Source organism: Carex rostrata, chromosome 1 (assembly GCF_964058835.1).
Source record: "Carex rostrata chromosome 1, lpCarRost1.2, whole genome shotgun sequence".
In the NCBI taxonomy this organism is placed as follows: Eukaryota; Viridiplantae; Streptophyta; class Magnoliopsida; order Poales; family Cyperaceae; genus Carex; species Carex rostrata.
Window position 1 is genome coordinate 3,002,565 of NC_135918.1, and position 16,545 is coordinate 3,019,109.

At 32.5% G+C, this 16,545-nt stretch overlaps 1 protein-coding gene across 1 annotated transcript; it reads left to right on the top strand.

Moving 5' to 3' along the window:
- The first annotated feature begins 8,521 nt into the window (after positions 1–8,521).
- On the top strand, positions 8,522–15,492 carry LOC144552170 (receptor protein-tyrosine kinase CEPR2-like). Its single transcript, XM_078300300.1, has 3 exons — positions 8,522–8,865; positions 12,020–14,633; positions 14,934–15,492. Exons 2-3 carry the CDS (start codon positions 12,104–12,106, stop codon positions 15,275–15,277), a joined length of 2,874 nt encoding a protein of 957 aa, XP_078156426.1. The 5' UTR covers positions 8,522–8,865; positions 12,020–12,103; the 3' UTR covers positions 15,278–15,492.
- The last annotated feature ends 1,053 nt before the right edge of the window (positions 15,493–16,545 follow it).

Below are 16,545 nucleotides of genomic sequence, written 5' to 3' on the forward strand. Positions count from 1 at the left end.
TCTTTTCCAATTGGGGTCAAAACAATCATATACAATATATATGACGTCAATCATAATTATTGTCACAATTTTTAATAAATTATTTGTATTGTACATCAGTCACGTGAATATTCTACTGTAGCTTAGTTAACATTCTTCTCTTCTTTTTTGATCTGAGGAAAATTTAGTTCGCTTCTAAAAGGAGACAACGAAATGTGCATTTTTTAAATTATTTTCAAAAGGTTTTCAACTATAAATGAAAGCAACAATTCAAAAGTAGCTTTTCTTTTTGTATTATAGTTTTTAAAATTATTTCCAAAGAACTAATTAAAATGCAATGAGACACTGTCAGGTCAGTTATCATGAAATAGGGAATATTCAAGGAGAGGTGATAGAAGGAGAGAAGCATGACTTGGAACTAGAGTTTGCTTGCCGCCCCAGAATTTTGAACAGTACTGTGTTTGTTTGGAGTCATTTTTCATAGGATAATGCCAAATTTATTCGGATTCTTTTAGTAATTATCATGAACTGTTTCACTATAATTAACAACGCATTATTTTAGTGTATAATTAAGATATTGAAATAAAATTAAGGATGTTTTATCAAAAATATGTTTTTATCCTCTCGATATCTTTCTACTCAAAAAGGATATATCTCTTTAGCAGAATCATCCAAAAAAGCAAGATCATCAATAATAGAGTCTGAACTAGAATATTTTAATATATTTAGCTGAAAATTAAAATGCATAATATGTAGTGAGTGAAATTTGAATTCAAATTCTATCAATCACAAAATAGAGTTTTAACAACTAGACTATAACTACATATTTGTTATTTATTGAGGAGGGTCAATTATATAAAAGTTTAAAAAATATATATATAAAATTAAATTAAATTTCTTGTACATAATTAAAATTTTAAATCACAAAGGTGACTTAGTCATCTTTAGCTAAGTCTTGAATCCGCCCCTACATTAAAATAGATCTATTTTATAAAATGATATGACTGAAGCGTCAAACGGATGAATGTTAATAATGATCAGATACCGGGTGAGAGGATGTTGGCTTAGCTAATCAAGCGGCACGTGATCAGACACGTCATATATTGTGCTAAAAGCTTGAAACGTATTAGTTTTGAAGAAAGACAAACACGGCATGTGATGTGCCAACGTGTTGATATGTAGACGCACGTGCTAACACTCGTCTACATGTCAGCACTTATCATGCAATATTTTTAATATATATATACTTATTTGTTGGGGAAAATCATCATAAATATTGAAAAATTATAAAAAGTTACAATAAAAGTGATTTTTTTTTAGAAGATTACCTGTAATATTGCAATAGTTTTTTTTTCTTCTATTTTTACTATTTTTTTACTTTTCTGTTTTTTTTAGTTAGTGGCGTATAGCCAGCTAATAATTTGTATTAAAAAATAGTTTAAAATATTTACAACGCATCAGGGTTCCTGGTTTACTCTCATGAAAAATTAAACACTTAGGAAGCTATATTCTCTCGAAAAGTCACATCAAATATTGCATAAAGCAACAATTACCGGATTTTATAAAATTATTTTAATGGATTTTGAAGTTAAGCTCCCTGTAAAATTAGTGAGCTTAAAAACACACTCTAATTCTACTAGTCACAAAATGTTGAAAATCAACAAGAAGATAAAAGCTACAAAAAGTAGAGTAACGAAGCACAAATGGTGCCCTGCCGCTTGAAAAGCGAAAATAGAGAAAGACAATAAAGCTCTGGGGCCCACCCCGCCACCTGAGCAATTGACAAAATCAGTAAAAACTAAAAAGAAAGAAGAAAAACAAAAAAGGAGTCCGGTAAGAAAACAAATGCGCCTCAGTAGCTCCGTAACAGAATGAAGTTGTTCGCGTAAATCGCAATTTCACTATTGGAACTTTGGAAGTTTTTTCGCCGGTTGAAATGAAAACAAATAGGCAAATCAAATTTTTTTTTTTCAGTTTTTATGAAACAAACGAACTAATTGAATTAAAATAATCAACCGAATAAGAATTGAATTGATTAAACCGAATTAAATTTTATTTTGTTCGGTTGAATCAAATAAGAGAAATTAAATTGTACGTAAAAAGTTAAAATTCAATACATATCTACATTAGTAATTTTATAAATATAAATTTCAAGATAATAGTACAAATATTATTCAATTTCATATGAAATATGTAGATGTTCTAAAATATATAAACCAAAAGAAGAAAATGACGATTGAACCAAACAAAATATAAACTATACTTGAACCATTATAATTGAGTGGTTCGGTTTTGAAAAGTCTAAACCGAACCAATCCATTTAAACCGAATAATTTAAAAATTCAATCAAACTAATCAATTTAAACTGAACAAATGAACCATTTAAATCAAAAAATTTCTGTTCAACTGAAAATCAAACAAAACGAACCATTTGAACACCCCTGCTCACTATGCGCGTACGGGTATGCGTGCTTCAATGCGCGTATCCAACCACACGTATGTGAATTCGTATCAGATATGTTTTTGAACGAAGGATTGGTAGAAATTTTACTGATTAAATAATTCCTCTAGATCTAAACCAACATTTTTTTAGTTTTCTCTGTTAAAATATGAAAAGTTTTTATAATAATAAATAGAATATCTTAAAATTAAAATATACTGAAAGGACTCCAATATTTTCCTATTTTTTATTTTAATAGAAAAAAATAAACAAAAAAAAAATGTTGGTTTGAAGTAATGTGAATTTTACCAATCTAAGCTAATATAAACTGAATCAAATTTCAACCGATTATTCTACTGATGAAAATTTGTTAGTACTCTTTCCATTTGTCTCTGTTTTTTTCTAAATATTTTCTATGGACAAAAAATTCACACCAACGCATAGAAGAAAACAAATGGCACAAAAGCACTGTAGCCAAAGAAGGGATTAGCACGCTGGTACTGACAAATCACTATCTAGAGAGATTTCAATGAAAAAATAGTTCAATAGAAAATGACACGAATCAGGATAGTTAACTGAAAAATAGCTCGAATCATGACAGAGTTCCTTTTTTTTTTTAAGATTTTAAGCAACCAACTTAAAAATAACATGTCACCAAAAAGCAGCAAATCAACAACTGTTATTAAAAGTTGTGCTGATCTGTGCACACACCCTCCACCTACAATAGTACTAAACCAAATAAAATCCATCAATTAATTAAACTTTTAAAAACTACTATAATGAGTGAGTCTATGGTACTATGCATATTACGATTTGGCACCGTGTTACGGCTCTATATTTGAGTTTTCAAATCCTAACGGTCGATCCGAACCGTTCATCTTGTTCTCCGTATTAATATGTGTTTGGAGACCAAATTTTACATTTTTTGAAATTTTTTTACTATTTTTTTAGATTTATTGAAAATCACTGTTTTTGGATGGTCCAGAATTTTCAGATCAAGTGATTTTCTAAATATCTAAAAAATTAGTAAAAAAATTTCAAAAAATATAAAATTTGGTCTCCAAACACATATTTATATGGAGAACAAGATGAACGGTTCGGATCGACCGTTAGGATTTGAAAACTCGAATATAGAGCCGTAACACAGTAACAACCCGTGATATGCATAGTACCATAGACTCACTCTTGCTTAATTATTATCTCTTCCATTATCCGGTGTCACTTGTAGAGTTTTATTTTTATTATTCCTTTTCTAAATTTTCTTCAATTTCGTATCTGCACATGCAACAAACCGTATTCATCTTAAGCCAACGAGTAATGCATTCCTTGTGAAAATAATGCTTGCATTGCAGAGTAATTAGATATTCACCCTTGGGATTGACAAAAAAAAATTAAAGCATGAAAGATGGGATTTTTAAAATCCAACTGCATGTTTAAAAAAGAGGTCAGATTTTTATAAACACCATTTAATTAATATATTTTCCACAGCACGAATGTAGATGACTTCACAGATTAAATACACATGAATTGTAACTTCAAAAGTTAAGCGGCTATTTTCTTGTCGCAAAAACATCTTTCTCGAATTAAATATTTTTTTCGATTTCAAATTTTGTTTTATTTGTCTTCCAGTTTCTCTCATATCCCTATGTTAAGGAAAACAATACTGAAACAATCAACGGGATCGACAAAGTTCCAATTTGATATGGATTGGGAGACGAGCAATGATAAATGAGCCAGCCAAACTGTTTTTCTTACAAATTTAGTTCTTATTGTTGGCTTCAACAAATTGTGTTGTATGTTAGGATTTTAATTTACTGGTACGATTTGATTTGTTTAGGTGGCATTTTCTTTAATTTACTGATAAGTACTGGTTTTAGGTAGCAGCTTTTGTTAGTTTTACTGGTATGTAGTACTCATATATGTAATCTTATACTGTAACTTTGTTTATTAATCAATCATGCCTACAATATTTTCTCAAAAAAAAAAAATACTGAAACCGCCTTCGATCCTCTATTACTCTTTTTTTTGTCATTGTATAGATCCCTCTTTTTTTCAGTACCATGGCAAATTGTTGGTAGAAATTGTAGAATTTTGTGTGCCCAGTTAATAATTTGACATTGTACTTTGTTAATTTTGTACAAAGAGCTTATTAATTAACCCCAACAGAGATCCTTTTCATAAAGGATTTAATAATATTGAACTTGAAACATCTTATTTTAGTTGAATTATTATAGGCATTTAGTTACCAGAAAAGAATATTAATTAATTCCTTGCTCCGTGGTCTATGCCCAATCTCATCAATCATCAGTGCCAAGTGACCTAAATCAAGTGGACTTGTTTGTTAAGGAGATAGTGCCATTGGGAAATTTATGATATATCAATTCCCATTATGCATTATTGGGGCCTACAAGATAAAAAAGAATATAAATAGAAAGGGACTTGTTTTCAATACCAACCGATATAATAGTTACAGGCAACATGCCATTCAGTGAATCATTGACCATTTGTTCTTTGATTTCCTCTCGTGGCGTTCTATTACTCTTTTTGTTTTTTTAGAAGAAATAAAGATAAAGAACGAAGTTTCTTTCTTTCTTTTTTTCAATTTGAAAAATGCCAAGGTTCAACAAGGGCCTTGGTAACAATGTATTTAGACCTGTTTTTGATAACTTAGATCTATAGAACATAGAATGACAATCAATCTTTACCATGCAAAAAAAAAAGAGTAATCAGCTTTGATAGGTGAAAAAAAAAAGAATATAGTAAAGAAAAAATTTGTAACTAAGCATTTATCGGAAACATTTGAAAAAATCAAAAAAGAGGAGGAGAGAAATAATACTCACTGGGCTCAGACATCTACTATTCCTGAGCCATACAATCATGAAACTTTTCTTTTTTTTCGAAATATTAAAAAAAAATGCAATCAAACCTATGACCAATAAACATGAATGAAAATTTGTTTCCTTTATCCGCCAAAGTCATAGTTTACATTATGGTCGTTTCATACTATTATTATTTTTGTTTTTTTATAGAAAATTAAGAAAATAATATAAAGAACGAAGTTTTGGATTTTTTTTTTTTTTGCTTTGTTTTTTTTTGTGTGGATTTCCAATTCTTTTTCGTGGATTTCTAATTTTAAAACTAGAAATGCTTTAATTAAAATAGGATATCCTATCATCAATACAAAAATTTTGGGATAAACGGGTAGGTTATATTCTTTATGAACATAAAAGAAAAAAACAAATCAAAGAATTATAATTGTCTTTTTTAAAAACATTCTTACATTTGTAGTCAAAATTCTAAGAGATATTTTTATTCATAAAAGATATTATAAAATAATATAGAAAACAGGAATGATTACCATCAATTTTCAGTGCATAAAAGAGATCAGACAAATTTGAGCCTTAAATAAAAGTTGCCTTGAAATTCTGTCTTGATTACCACAAAAGATCCTAAACCGAATTATTTAACGAAACCTACCGATCATTTTATGCATCGAAAAATAAAGTTATTCTTTCTTGTTTTTCTATATTATTTTATAGAGTAAGACTATGGTACTATGCATAGCGTATATTGACCCGCGTTATAAATTCAAATCTTTAGTTTGAAAATTCTAAGGATTGATTCAAACCATTCACATAATCTTTGTATGAATATATACTTGTAACTAAATTTTACATTTTTTTAGAATGTTTTTACTATATTTTTAGATGAGTAGAAAATCACTTGATCTTAAAATTCTGGATCATAAAAAATAGTGATTTCTACCCATCTAAATAAATAGTAAAAAATTATAAAATTTATTTTACAATTACATATTTATATTGAGATCATGTTGAACGGTTCAAATTGATTGTTTAAATTTTGAAAACATAAATATTAATTGAACAAGTAAATTCTATGGTTAGGTTCGGTCACAGTCTATTTTACCAAACACACTGAGTACTATTTCGAATAGCACGTTTTCATCACTCTTTCACATATCATTATTCCACTAAACTCTTCCATCTACCTCTTCCAATACTATTATTATATTGTGGAACAACCCCCACAAAAATACTCACTTAAAAAAAGTGTGGATCTTACTAAATTGGAGCTTCAATAATACTGTATGAATGTGTTTTATTTCAAATAACTAAATCATCAATTCTCAAAAGAGTGGGATTTAAAATGTTCTAATGTGTTCGTATTTCAATTATGTCTCACATTCTTATCTTTGTTTTTAAAATCTAAACTGATAAGGACCAAAGTCATGGACTTGAGACTAGAGCCTCCAAACCAGTTCAACACTTAGAAATAAGCAAACACAGATTTAGGCTGGTATGGCCCAAGTGCCATAAGCCTGCCAAAGACCAATGAGCTATAAGCCTTTGAGAATTCGAGACAACCCGGTCCAAACTCGATATCACTCCCTCTGCAACATATTCCGTACGGTCTGGCTCGCCAGACAAAACTGTCAAGCCCCTAGATCAGTGCACTATGTGACAACAAAGGCCTTATATAAGGTCCAAAGCTGGGCCTAAGAGGGGGTTCACAATTTCTCATACACACGAGGTATCATAGGTCAGAGTCCGAATACCTCACACACTTACACGAGTCCAGCTCGAGAGTTGCGCCTAGCCATCTTGAGGGCTAACATGTATCATAAACAGTCAATCACAACTTCTCTAACACGATCTCAATAGTAAAATGTGCATGAAAACCAAAATTTATATTTTTGAGAAAAAGTTACTATTTTTTTTAAATAGATACAAAATCAAAAAATTCTAGATCATTCAAAAACAATAATTTTCCACCTATATAAAAGAAATAGTATAAATTTTTTTAAATATAAAATTTTCTTTTTTAATATAATTATTTGTGAAGCAATTTAAATTAACTGTTTGAATTTTAAAAATAGAAATAAAGATGTGGAAAATAATTACGACACAGAAACAACGGGACATTTTAACAGTACTCTTCTCAAAATATAAGATGTTAGTCTAATACTCTAATATATTCATTTGTTGGCTTAAAGTAAATAACTGTACTCGTGCTTGGTTAATTAAATTAAGAATTTGACTGGTTAAATATGATTAATTAAGACAATAAAATATTTGGAGACTTGGAGTGACACATATCGCCCTCTATTAATGAAAGAAAAATTATATATATTTTTTAAACTAAAGAAAACAATAAAAAAATATATTCACAAATTAAAATCTATATCTCTGCAAGTCTTTCTTTCTCCTCTTATTTCACCAAATCTTCCAATATTTGTTATGGTCTTGACAACAAAAGAAAATAAAAAATGCTAATCCGGCTTCTCTAATAAAAGTGTCATTTTTTTTTCTGAAGGAGGCCTCCGTTTCTTGTCGTCACTCCAAAATGCTTGGGAGTGACACGTGTCGTTCTATTTGATGAATGAAAAATGAGTGAATATTTTTTAAAAATAAAGAAAGCAGTAAAGATACATTGAAAAGTAAATTTCTAAATCCCCCCAAATCTTTATTTCTAATCTTATTTCACTAAATCTTTCAATATTTATTTTGGCCTTGTTAACTTAGGAAAATGAAAATACTAATTCGACCTCTCTAATAAATGCAAGTCTCAATTCTCATTGAGCCCTCTAACTCTCTTCTCCTTGTAAAAGCACCCCTATGTATTTTCAGCAAAGCAGGATAAAACTAATTCAAGCCCTCAGATTGTTATGCATAATTTCATTTTAGAATGAGGAATTAAAGGCACTTATTTTTTCTGAATATAACAAACAACCAGGGCCGAAATTTTTATTAATACCATTTTAAAATGAAAAATAAACCAAAGCACCACTGAAATTGGAGAACGTCAATCTGTGGCTCCCAAAAATGGAACAACATATTGACTTAGAGATCCTGGTATTTTTCGAATTCTCCATAATTTTTTTTTTTTTTTTTATAGTAGTATTAATAAAAATTTTGACAACCAGAGGCCAGGCCCGTGATATTTAAATAATATAAGGTCTTGGTGTATGTTTGCGAAATTCTCAATTCTTAACTCACAATGAGACAATTACATTTTAGGAGATAGGATATATTAAAAGAACCTTTATTTATTTCTCGATCATTATATTCATGGCCTCAAATGAAACGACACCATATGATTAACAACGAAGGAGACTTCCACAAGCAAATATTTTCTCTCCCCTCCTCAGCTCCTCTTTAATACGATTTCTGATTTTGATAAAAAGGATCAGACACACCATACCAAAACGCTTCGTAAACTACCCCCCAAGAGTCCCAACCCACACACAGCAGCAGAAGAAGAAGAAGAAGAAGAAGAAAAATTACCAGGAAAAAAGAAAAAGAGCTTCTCAAGTTTTAAAAGCAAAATATTCGGATGAAATATCTCCATGAATGCATGAGCGAAGAGGTACTTGGGATGTGATCAAAGGAGAAGCTCAGTTGAGTGCTACTTCTTGATTCTTAGAGGTAATCATGAAAACCCTATCTTAATGAAGAATGTGTATTTTTTTTAAGAAAAATTAATTGTCCTTATAAGAGTTTAGACTATAAGCAGAGCAATTTTTTCGATGCATGCTTTCAACCGTTTAGAATTTCAGATAAGGGAGATAGTCTTATGTTTCCTGTGGTAATGAGAAAGGCATTTTTCCTACCAAGTTTTCAAAAAAAAGAGAAAGGCATTTTTGGTCCTTTTTTGTAATGATCACAGATTCACAGTTATCTGAGCCTTGGTAAATTGGGACCATTTATTTTTCATGTTTGAATTCAGATTAAGATTTTATGGGTCAGAAATAGAATTTAATTTGGAGAAAAATATAACAATCCGCTGGTATCATTTTCTTTTGGTTCCTTCAAAAGTGACGATATTTAGTAGAAACACCGTGCACATTTTTATTTCCTGAGAGGTCATTTGAATCATCTCATTTTATGTAATTGTTAATAGATTACATAGCCTAAACGGTCTAGAGAACAAGCATTGAACAATTATTCATAGAAAATGGGCACATTTTATTTTGAGAGCTCACTAAACTTTGTTCCATATCCTGAATTGGTCCAATTTTGATTCGTTCATTGAAGTCATTTTACTTTATATTTGTTCTAATCAAATCATTGGAAAATTTGAAGCACCTATTAGTACAAAGTCTTGACGTCACTGCCTGTAGCAGTGTAGCATTAAAAAGTATGTTTATATTGACATTTCTATAAAGAAAAATATGCATCCATGCTTGCAAAAAATTGTCCAATTTAGTGATCAATTTTTTTATATGCGGCAGAGCTTAGTGATTCTTCGAAGATATTTATCCGAAATATATTTTTAAACTATGGTTATACAAAAAAAAATGTTAATTTTTTTGCGATTTGATGAAAGTTAATTTTTTTTAAGAGTTCATTAATTTTAGGGCAGACGTTGAGTTTTGAATTTATGACTTCCCATAAAAGAACAGTGTGTTATGTAATTGTGCTAAGCAGAGAAATTGGTGCACTTATTATGTTATTATTTTGTTATGTTGTAAAAAAGCAATATACCAGCTAGGTTTACACCTTGTGATTGGCATTTCCTAAAATTTGCTAAAAAAAAAATCCTGCTAACAAGATATGTTGAATATATCAAAATAATACTTTTACTAAAAAAAAATAACCATGTCGAAACGATGCGGATGCTCAAATACTTGTGATAGCAAGATTTCTAATTTTCGTATGAAATATATATTCACATGGAAGCAAATACATTTTGCATTTAAAAAAAAGAAGGCGCACACAAGCACACAAATTCTATAACACTGATAAATAGAAATTCATATCCTCTGCATTAACGCACCGTTTGAGTTTAAAGCAATATGTGTATTACCGACGTTGGTCGGATTATAAATGAATGGACCGAACCCAAACGATGCACTAATGCGGAGGATGCTGACCCGGAAATTTTTTTTTTTTTTTTTCTTTTTTGGGGCAATATTAATGGATAGTGGTGTTGAGTGTAGCAAGGGGAGATATCCAGTGTCCACTTGCTCAAACGATTGGTTCTTTAGACCGATCAAAATTGGGTTGAATGTCACGTGCACTTTGCTTCTCTCTCTTGACAATGGGCCCGGCCTGGCCCAGGAAATAGAGCGGCATTAATTGCATCATGTAAAGATAAATATCTGGGTCACAGGAGTTGCATTTCACAATCTCCCCATCAAAGATTAGCACGTTTCTCTCCTCTTTTCTTTTTATGATGATTTTTTTTTTTTGTGAGCATTATTTACGAGATCATTGATATTGGATCCCTTCGTTTTTTAAGTGGGTTTTTTCATGTGATGCCCTTTCTAGAATAAGTTGTTGAATCAGTTACTATCATTAATAAAGGATTAAAAAATACAATAAATATGAAAGCAATAAATAGAAAAAAGACGAATATTATAGGGCTCCATGCGGCACCACTAAACATTTTATATATGATATCATCTCAACTTTAATTTCCATTTGGCTTCCCTTTAATTTTACAATTGGGATTTGTAAATTAGTGCGATCTTACTCTGCTGTCAAATCAGACCGCTAATGAAAAAGCAGATTGGGATGGGATGGTGCTGACGTGTCATCTTCTTACATCGCCATTACGCCCTACTTTGAGGTCCCATCTTAAATTATCACATTTGTCTCTTTGTGTTGGTTCCCTGATGCGTGAAGATTCACATTATTAGCTTGATTTATTTATATTTCTTTTTTGAAAAGAAGATTTGTCCCTCTTTGAAAGTAGAAAAGAAGACCCGTTTGGGTTTAAAATTTTGAAATAGAGACAAAGAAGTATGTTTCTGGAATAGTTTTCACGCCCTTCATTTTTTGTCATTGCTTAGTTCTATTATTAGACCTCTCCTGCTCTATTAGTCAACTATGTCAGTCGCATAGGTGAAATGTTAAGTGATCACCACGTGGGAGTGTGGGACCTGAGATAAAAATGTTTATTACCATATACATTTTATTTTTAAATTTAAATGAAGTACATAATTAGATGGGCTAGCTAATTATTGCATGAATGTCGAATTCACAAAAGGATCACGCATGATCCTAATTTTGAAATGAAAAAAGCATGAACAGTTGTTGTTCATGCCATTTTAGCTGCACACCACATACAATACCAAGATAACAACTCACTAAAGATTATGCCCTCATAGAACAAAGCACACTAAATTTTTATTTCAAGTATCTTATTTTCGGTAACTGGTATACATTTGCCACCAATTATACTTTAAATATTCAAATCTCTGGTAGTTTCTAGTTTTGGAATTTTCAGCCAACTACTATCAGTGTCCTTACCGAGATCATTAAATGCAACTTGTAAGTAAACGGATATATGTGGGGTTCGTTGTAAACTAACTTATGTGCCAACTTATCATAAAGTAAGGTCTTGACATTAAGTTTTACCTATATGATATCAGATATGCATGCATATACATCCAGAGAAATTTAGTCTTATTATTATTATTATTATTATTATTTCTTCATTTTGTTCTGCTTTCATTTTTTTGTTCTTTATTTTTTCTTTTTAAAGGTCCAGAGTGATGTAGCTTTTTATTGTTAGTACTTCTCTGTTGTAATAAATTTAAGTACTAACAAGCTAATTTCCTACTGATTATAATAGGTACTCTAGTTGAAGCCAAGATTTCAGTAATGGATGGTTGATAATTCAAGGCAAGATCACCAACAATTTGAATTTGCTTAAGAAATGACAACAGCTATCCTTTGCCTCCATTTCCTTTTCTCAATCCTCATCTCCTTTTTTAGCATGTCACTTTCCCAGCAAGTGGAGTTAAAATCCCTCCTTCAGTTCAAAAACCGCCTGAAAGACCCACTGAACCATCTTGAAACCTGGAAATCATCAAACTCACCCTGCCAATTTCTTGGAGTTACTTGTGACCCGACTAGCATGCAAGTGATCTCAATTTCTCTCTCCAACAAAAACCTCTCCGGGGAAATCTCTCCAGCTGTATGTGCACTTACCGAGCTCACTTCTCTGCTACTTGATACCAACTTCATTGCTGGTAACATCCCTCCTGAGTTGAACAATTGCACAAATCTTAAAGTACTCAACTTGTCATCAAACAGCCTGACTGGCCCGGTGCCTAATTTTTCGGCTTTATCTGAGTTGCAAATACTTGATCTTTCCACAAATTATCTTACTGGAAATTTCTCTTCATGGGTCGCTAAACTACACAGTCTGGTTTCCCTTGGGCTTGCTGAAAATAATTTTGATGCAGGAGAGATTCCACCGAGTATCGGTAATTTAAAAAATTTAACATGGTTATACATGGGTGCCTGTAACTTGATTGGTGAAATACCAGAATCCATTTTCCAGCTAGATTTGTTAGAAACTCTGGATTTCTCTCAGAATCAGATTTCGGGCGATTTCCCAAGAGCAATTTCAAGTCTCCGCAATTTGGTAAAAATTGAATTGTACCAGAACAATCTTACTGGTCAGATTCCCCCTGAGCTCGCAAAGTTGACAAAATTGCGCGAGTTTGACATTTCAAAAAATAAAATGCATGGAGAAATCCCTCCAGAGCTCGGGAAGCTGAGAAATTTTACCATTCTACAATTGTATCAGAACAACTTCTCGGGTGAATTGCCAAATGAATGGGGAGAACTGGAGTATCTGAAAGCACTTTCAATTTATGGGAATAGTTTTTCAGGGCATTTCCCACCAAATTTGGGAAAGTACTCCCCACTTCAAAGCATTGACATTTCAGAAAATAATTTCTCCGGTGAATTTCCCCAATTTTTGTGCCAAAATAAACAACTTAAGTTCCTTCTAGCATTAGATAACAATTTCTCTGGTAATTTTCCTGACTCCTATGTGGGTTGCAAATGTCTAAACCGATTCAGAATCAGTCAGAACCAGTTCACTGGAAATTTTCCTGCTGGGTTGTGGGGCCTCCCAAATGCAAACATTATTGATGTATCTGATAATGGGTTCACTGGAGAGATCTCTAGCGAAATTGCCACTTCGACATCCCTCAATCAGCTTTCCATTCAAAACAATCGCTTTTCGGGTAGAATCCCGAAAGAAATTGGAAATCTTACACAGCTACAAAAATTGTATGCCTCTAATAATACCTTTTCAGGAAGTATACCACCTGAAATTGGATATTTGAACCAGTTGACCTCACTTCACTTGGAGGGAAATGTACTAACAGGAACCCTACCTACCGAACTTGGCATGTGCAGCAAGCTAGTGGAATTAGATGTGGCACAGAATATGATTACTGGTACAATACCGGCTTCCATTTCAGATATGGATTCTCTCAACTTGATAAACATTTCATACAATCTGATAGCAGGTTCTATACCGGAAGGGCTCCAATTGCTAGAGCTGAGTTCAGTTGATTTCTCTGATAACCAGCTAACAGGAAGTGTACCTCCAGGACTTCTCATGATTGCTGGGGAGGAGGCATTTGTGGGGAATCCAGGTTTGTGTATTGAAGGCCAGTTAGAAGGCCGGTCAAAGCCCGTTTTGGGCATTTGCAAGATTGACAACAAGCACAAGGGGATATTAGGAAAAAAAATCGTGTTGTTGCCATTGATCGTTTCGGCTATTCTTTTTTTTATGGTTGGTTTGGCTGTCATAAGTTACCGAAACTTCAAGCTTGAAGAGGCTATAAGAAAGAAAGATCTAGAAAGTGGATTTGAAAAAGAAAAATGGAAAGTGGAGTTGTTCCATCAGCCAGAAATTGAAATTCAGGATATATCCAACTTAGAGGAGGAGAATTTGATAGGAAGTGGCAGTACTGGAAAAGTATATCGTCTTGAGCTGAAAAATAGGGGCATTGTTGCAGTCAAGAAACTCTGGAAGGGCACTGGTGCAAAAGTGTTGATGGTGGAGATGGGAATTTTGGGAACTATACGCCATAGAAACATACTGAAGCTTCATGCATGCATGAGTAGAGGGGAATTCAATTTCATAGTGTATGAGTACATGCCGAATGGAGACCTCCACCAAGCACTAAGGAGGGAGAGTAAATGTGGTATTCCAGAATTGGATTGGAAGAAGCGCTACAACATTGCCTTAGGTGCTGCTAAGGGGATAATGTATTTGCATCACGACTGTTCCCCAGCTATTATTCACAGGGATATAAAGTCGCGAAACATATTAATCGATGAGGAGTTTGAGGCAAAAGTTGCAGATTTTGGAATAGCAAAATTAGCAGAGGCATCTCAGTTTAGCTGCTTTGCCGGCACTCATGGCTATATGGCCCCAGGTATAATATCTCTCTTTTTTTACTAATATTATACATTTTGCAGTAACCAAATATTGTTTCCAAATCCTTTTAGTCGTATTTTTCATCTACTGATATAGCTTTACATTTTTCATCTAATGCAAATTTTATGTATATTAGCACGCCCAAAATTTTGTACCTGTAAGTACTACCAACTGGTAATGTTGAGATGCCTTCTGAAATGATAGGAAGCGAAAGTTAAACCAACCTTGTTTGATCATTATTTGCAGGCCTTTTATTTAAAAATTTTGTTATCTAAACTTATTGTATTATTCTGTTCAGAACTCGCCTACTCGCTCGTGGTAACCAACAAGACAGATGTATATAGTTTTGGAGTTGTCCTTCTGGAGCTGCTTACCGGCCTCAGTCCGATTGAGCCACAGTTTGGAGATGGGAAGGATATTGTGTTTTGGGTTTCAACCCACCTCAACGCTCAAAATTACATAGAGGTACTCGACCCGAGGATTTCTGCTCAGTCAAAGGAAGGAATGCTGAAGGTTTTGAAGATTGCAGTACTTTGTACAACAGCAGCACCAACCGCTCGACCCACAATGAGAGAGGTTGTGAAGATGCTTGCCGATGCTGATCCCGGCAGCAGCAGTTTTAAGACAAAGAGTTTCAAATAAAATCATGACCTGCTGGCTTTTTGAGCAGAGAAACTTTTGTAAATTTTCTATGCTTCTAAGTCGTTTTACTCAACGGCCATGTTTATTGGGCCCTTTTAGTTTAATTAGTCGTTACCATATCTCTAGCACTAAAAATGTAGGCCCTAATCTTATCACTTTTTTTGGTAATAATTATAATGTATCGATTGTTAAGTTGTCTTAAGCCATCTTTTTATTATTGTTGAGCCTTCTATATCAGTGAATTGATGTTAATTAATTGAGGCTTATTGGGTTCCCTCTCTGCACAGTGCAGAAAAATTAACACATCAACTAATTCATCCTTGAGAAAGTCTTCTTAAACTAACTGAAGAGAAAAGGATGAATATCTTTTTCAAGCAAGGGTTAATTTCTCACATATCCTCCAAGAGTTCTTCAATTTCTTATTTACCCCTATACATGTCAATATATCTCATTTGCCACTTAACTTTTGAAACTCTTTCCTTTTTACCCATTACAAAAGAAATCTGAAATTAACTATGGTTAAATCTTTAGTTAAAATACTAAATGACAATAATATCCTTCCAGAAGTTGAACCATCTTCCCACGCTCTATGTAGTACCAATTTGAGATACATTTTGATAATGCATGTCTAAATTGCGTAGAATTAATATTAGCAGCCAAGGTTTTAATTTCAGATTTTTTTTTTCTATTTTGCAACAGTGGAGTTTTTATAATGGAAAGAGAAGACGTTGATCCCTTTGCCTCATATGTAATCCATCCTCTGCTTGAATTTCTCTCCACATGGCAGATCCCTCTCTTGAACGTCCAAATCGAGATAATCACAGGACGAACAATGAAATCGATAATGCTTTGCATGGAACACGTGACTATCAGAAATTAGAGACCTGAAGAAAAGGGAAGCAACCTATTGATGCTTATTCAAGGTATCATCCTTTAAACCCTTTTTATTCTTCGTGTCATTATCTCATTTACCAGTAAGTAATATGATAGAAGCAAATTGATGTACTTGTGTTAAACTGCAAACTGATAATTTCAAGCTGATTCATTGTGGGATTTTCTAATTCTGTTATTTTGGTTTGATTAGTCACTTTTTTTTGTTATCAAATGTGTGTACAGCATGGATGAACCTCCTGGCGGTTACAAGCTAAAAGTGAAGCACGATAGATACTTCAAAGAATTTGGTGTTTTGTAATTTTCTGACTTACAGGGATAAAAGAGTGAAAATGTTATGCTTTAGTAATTTTGTAATAGAAAATGATATGCGGCAT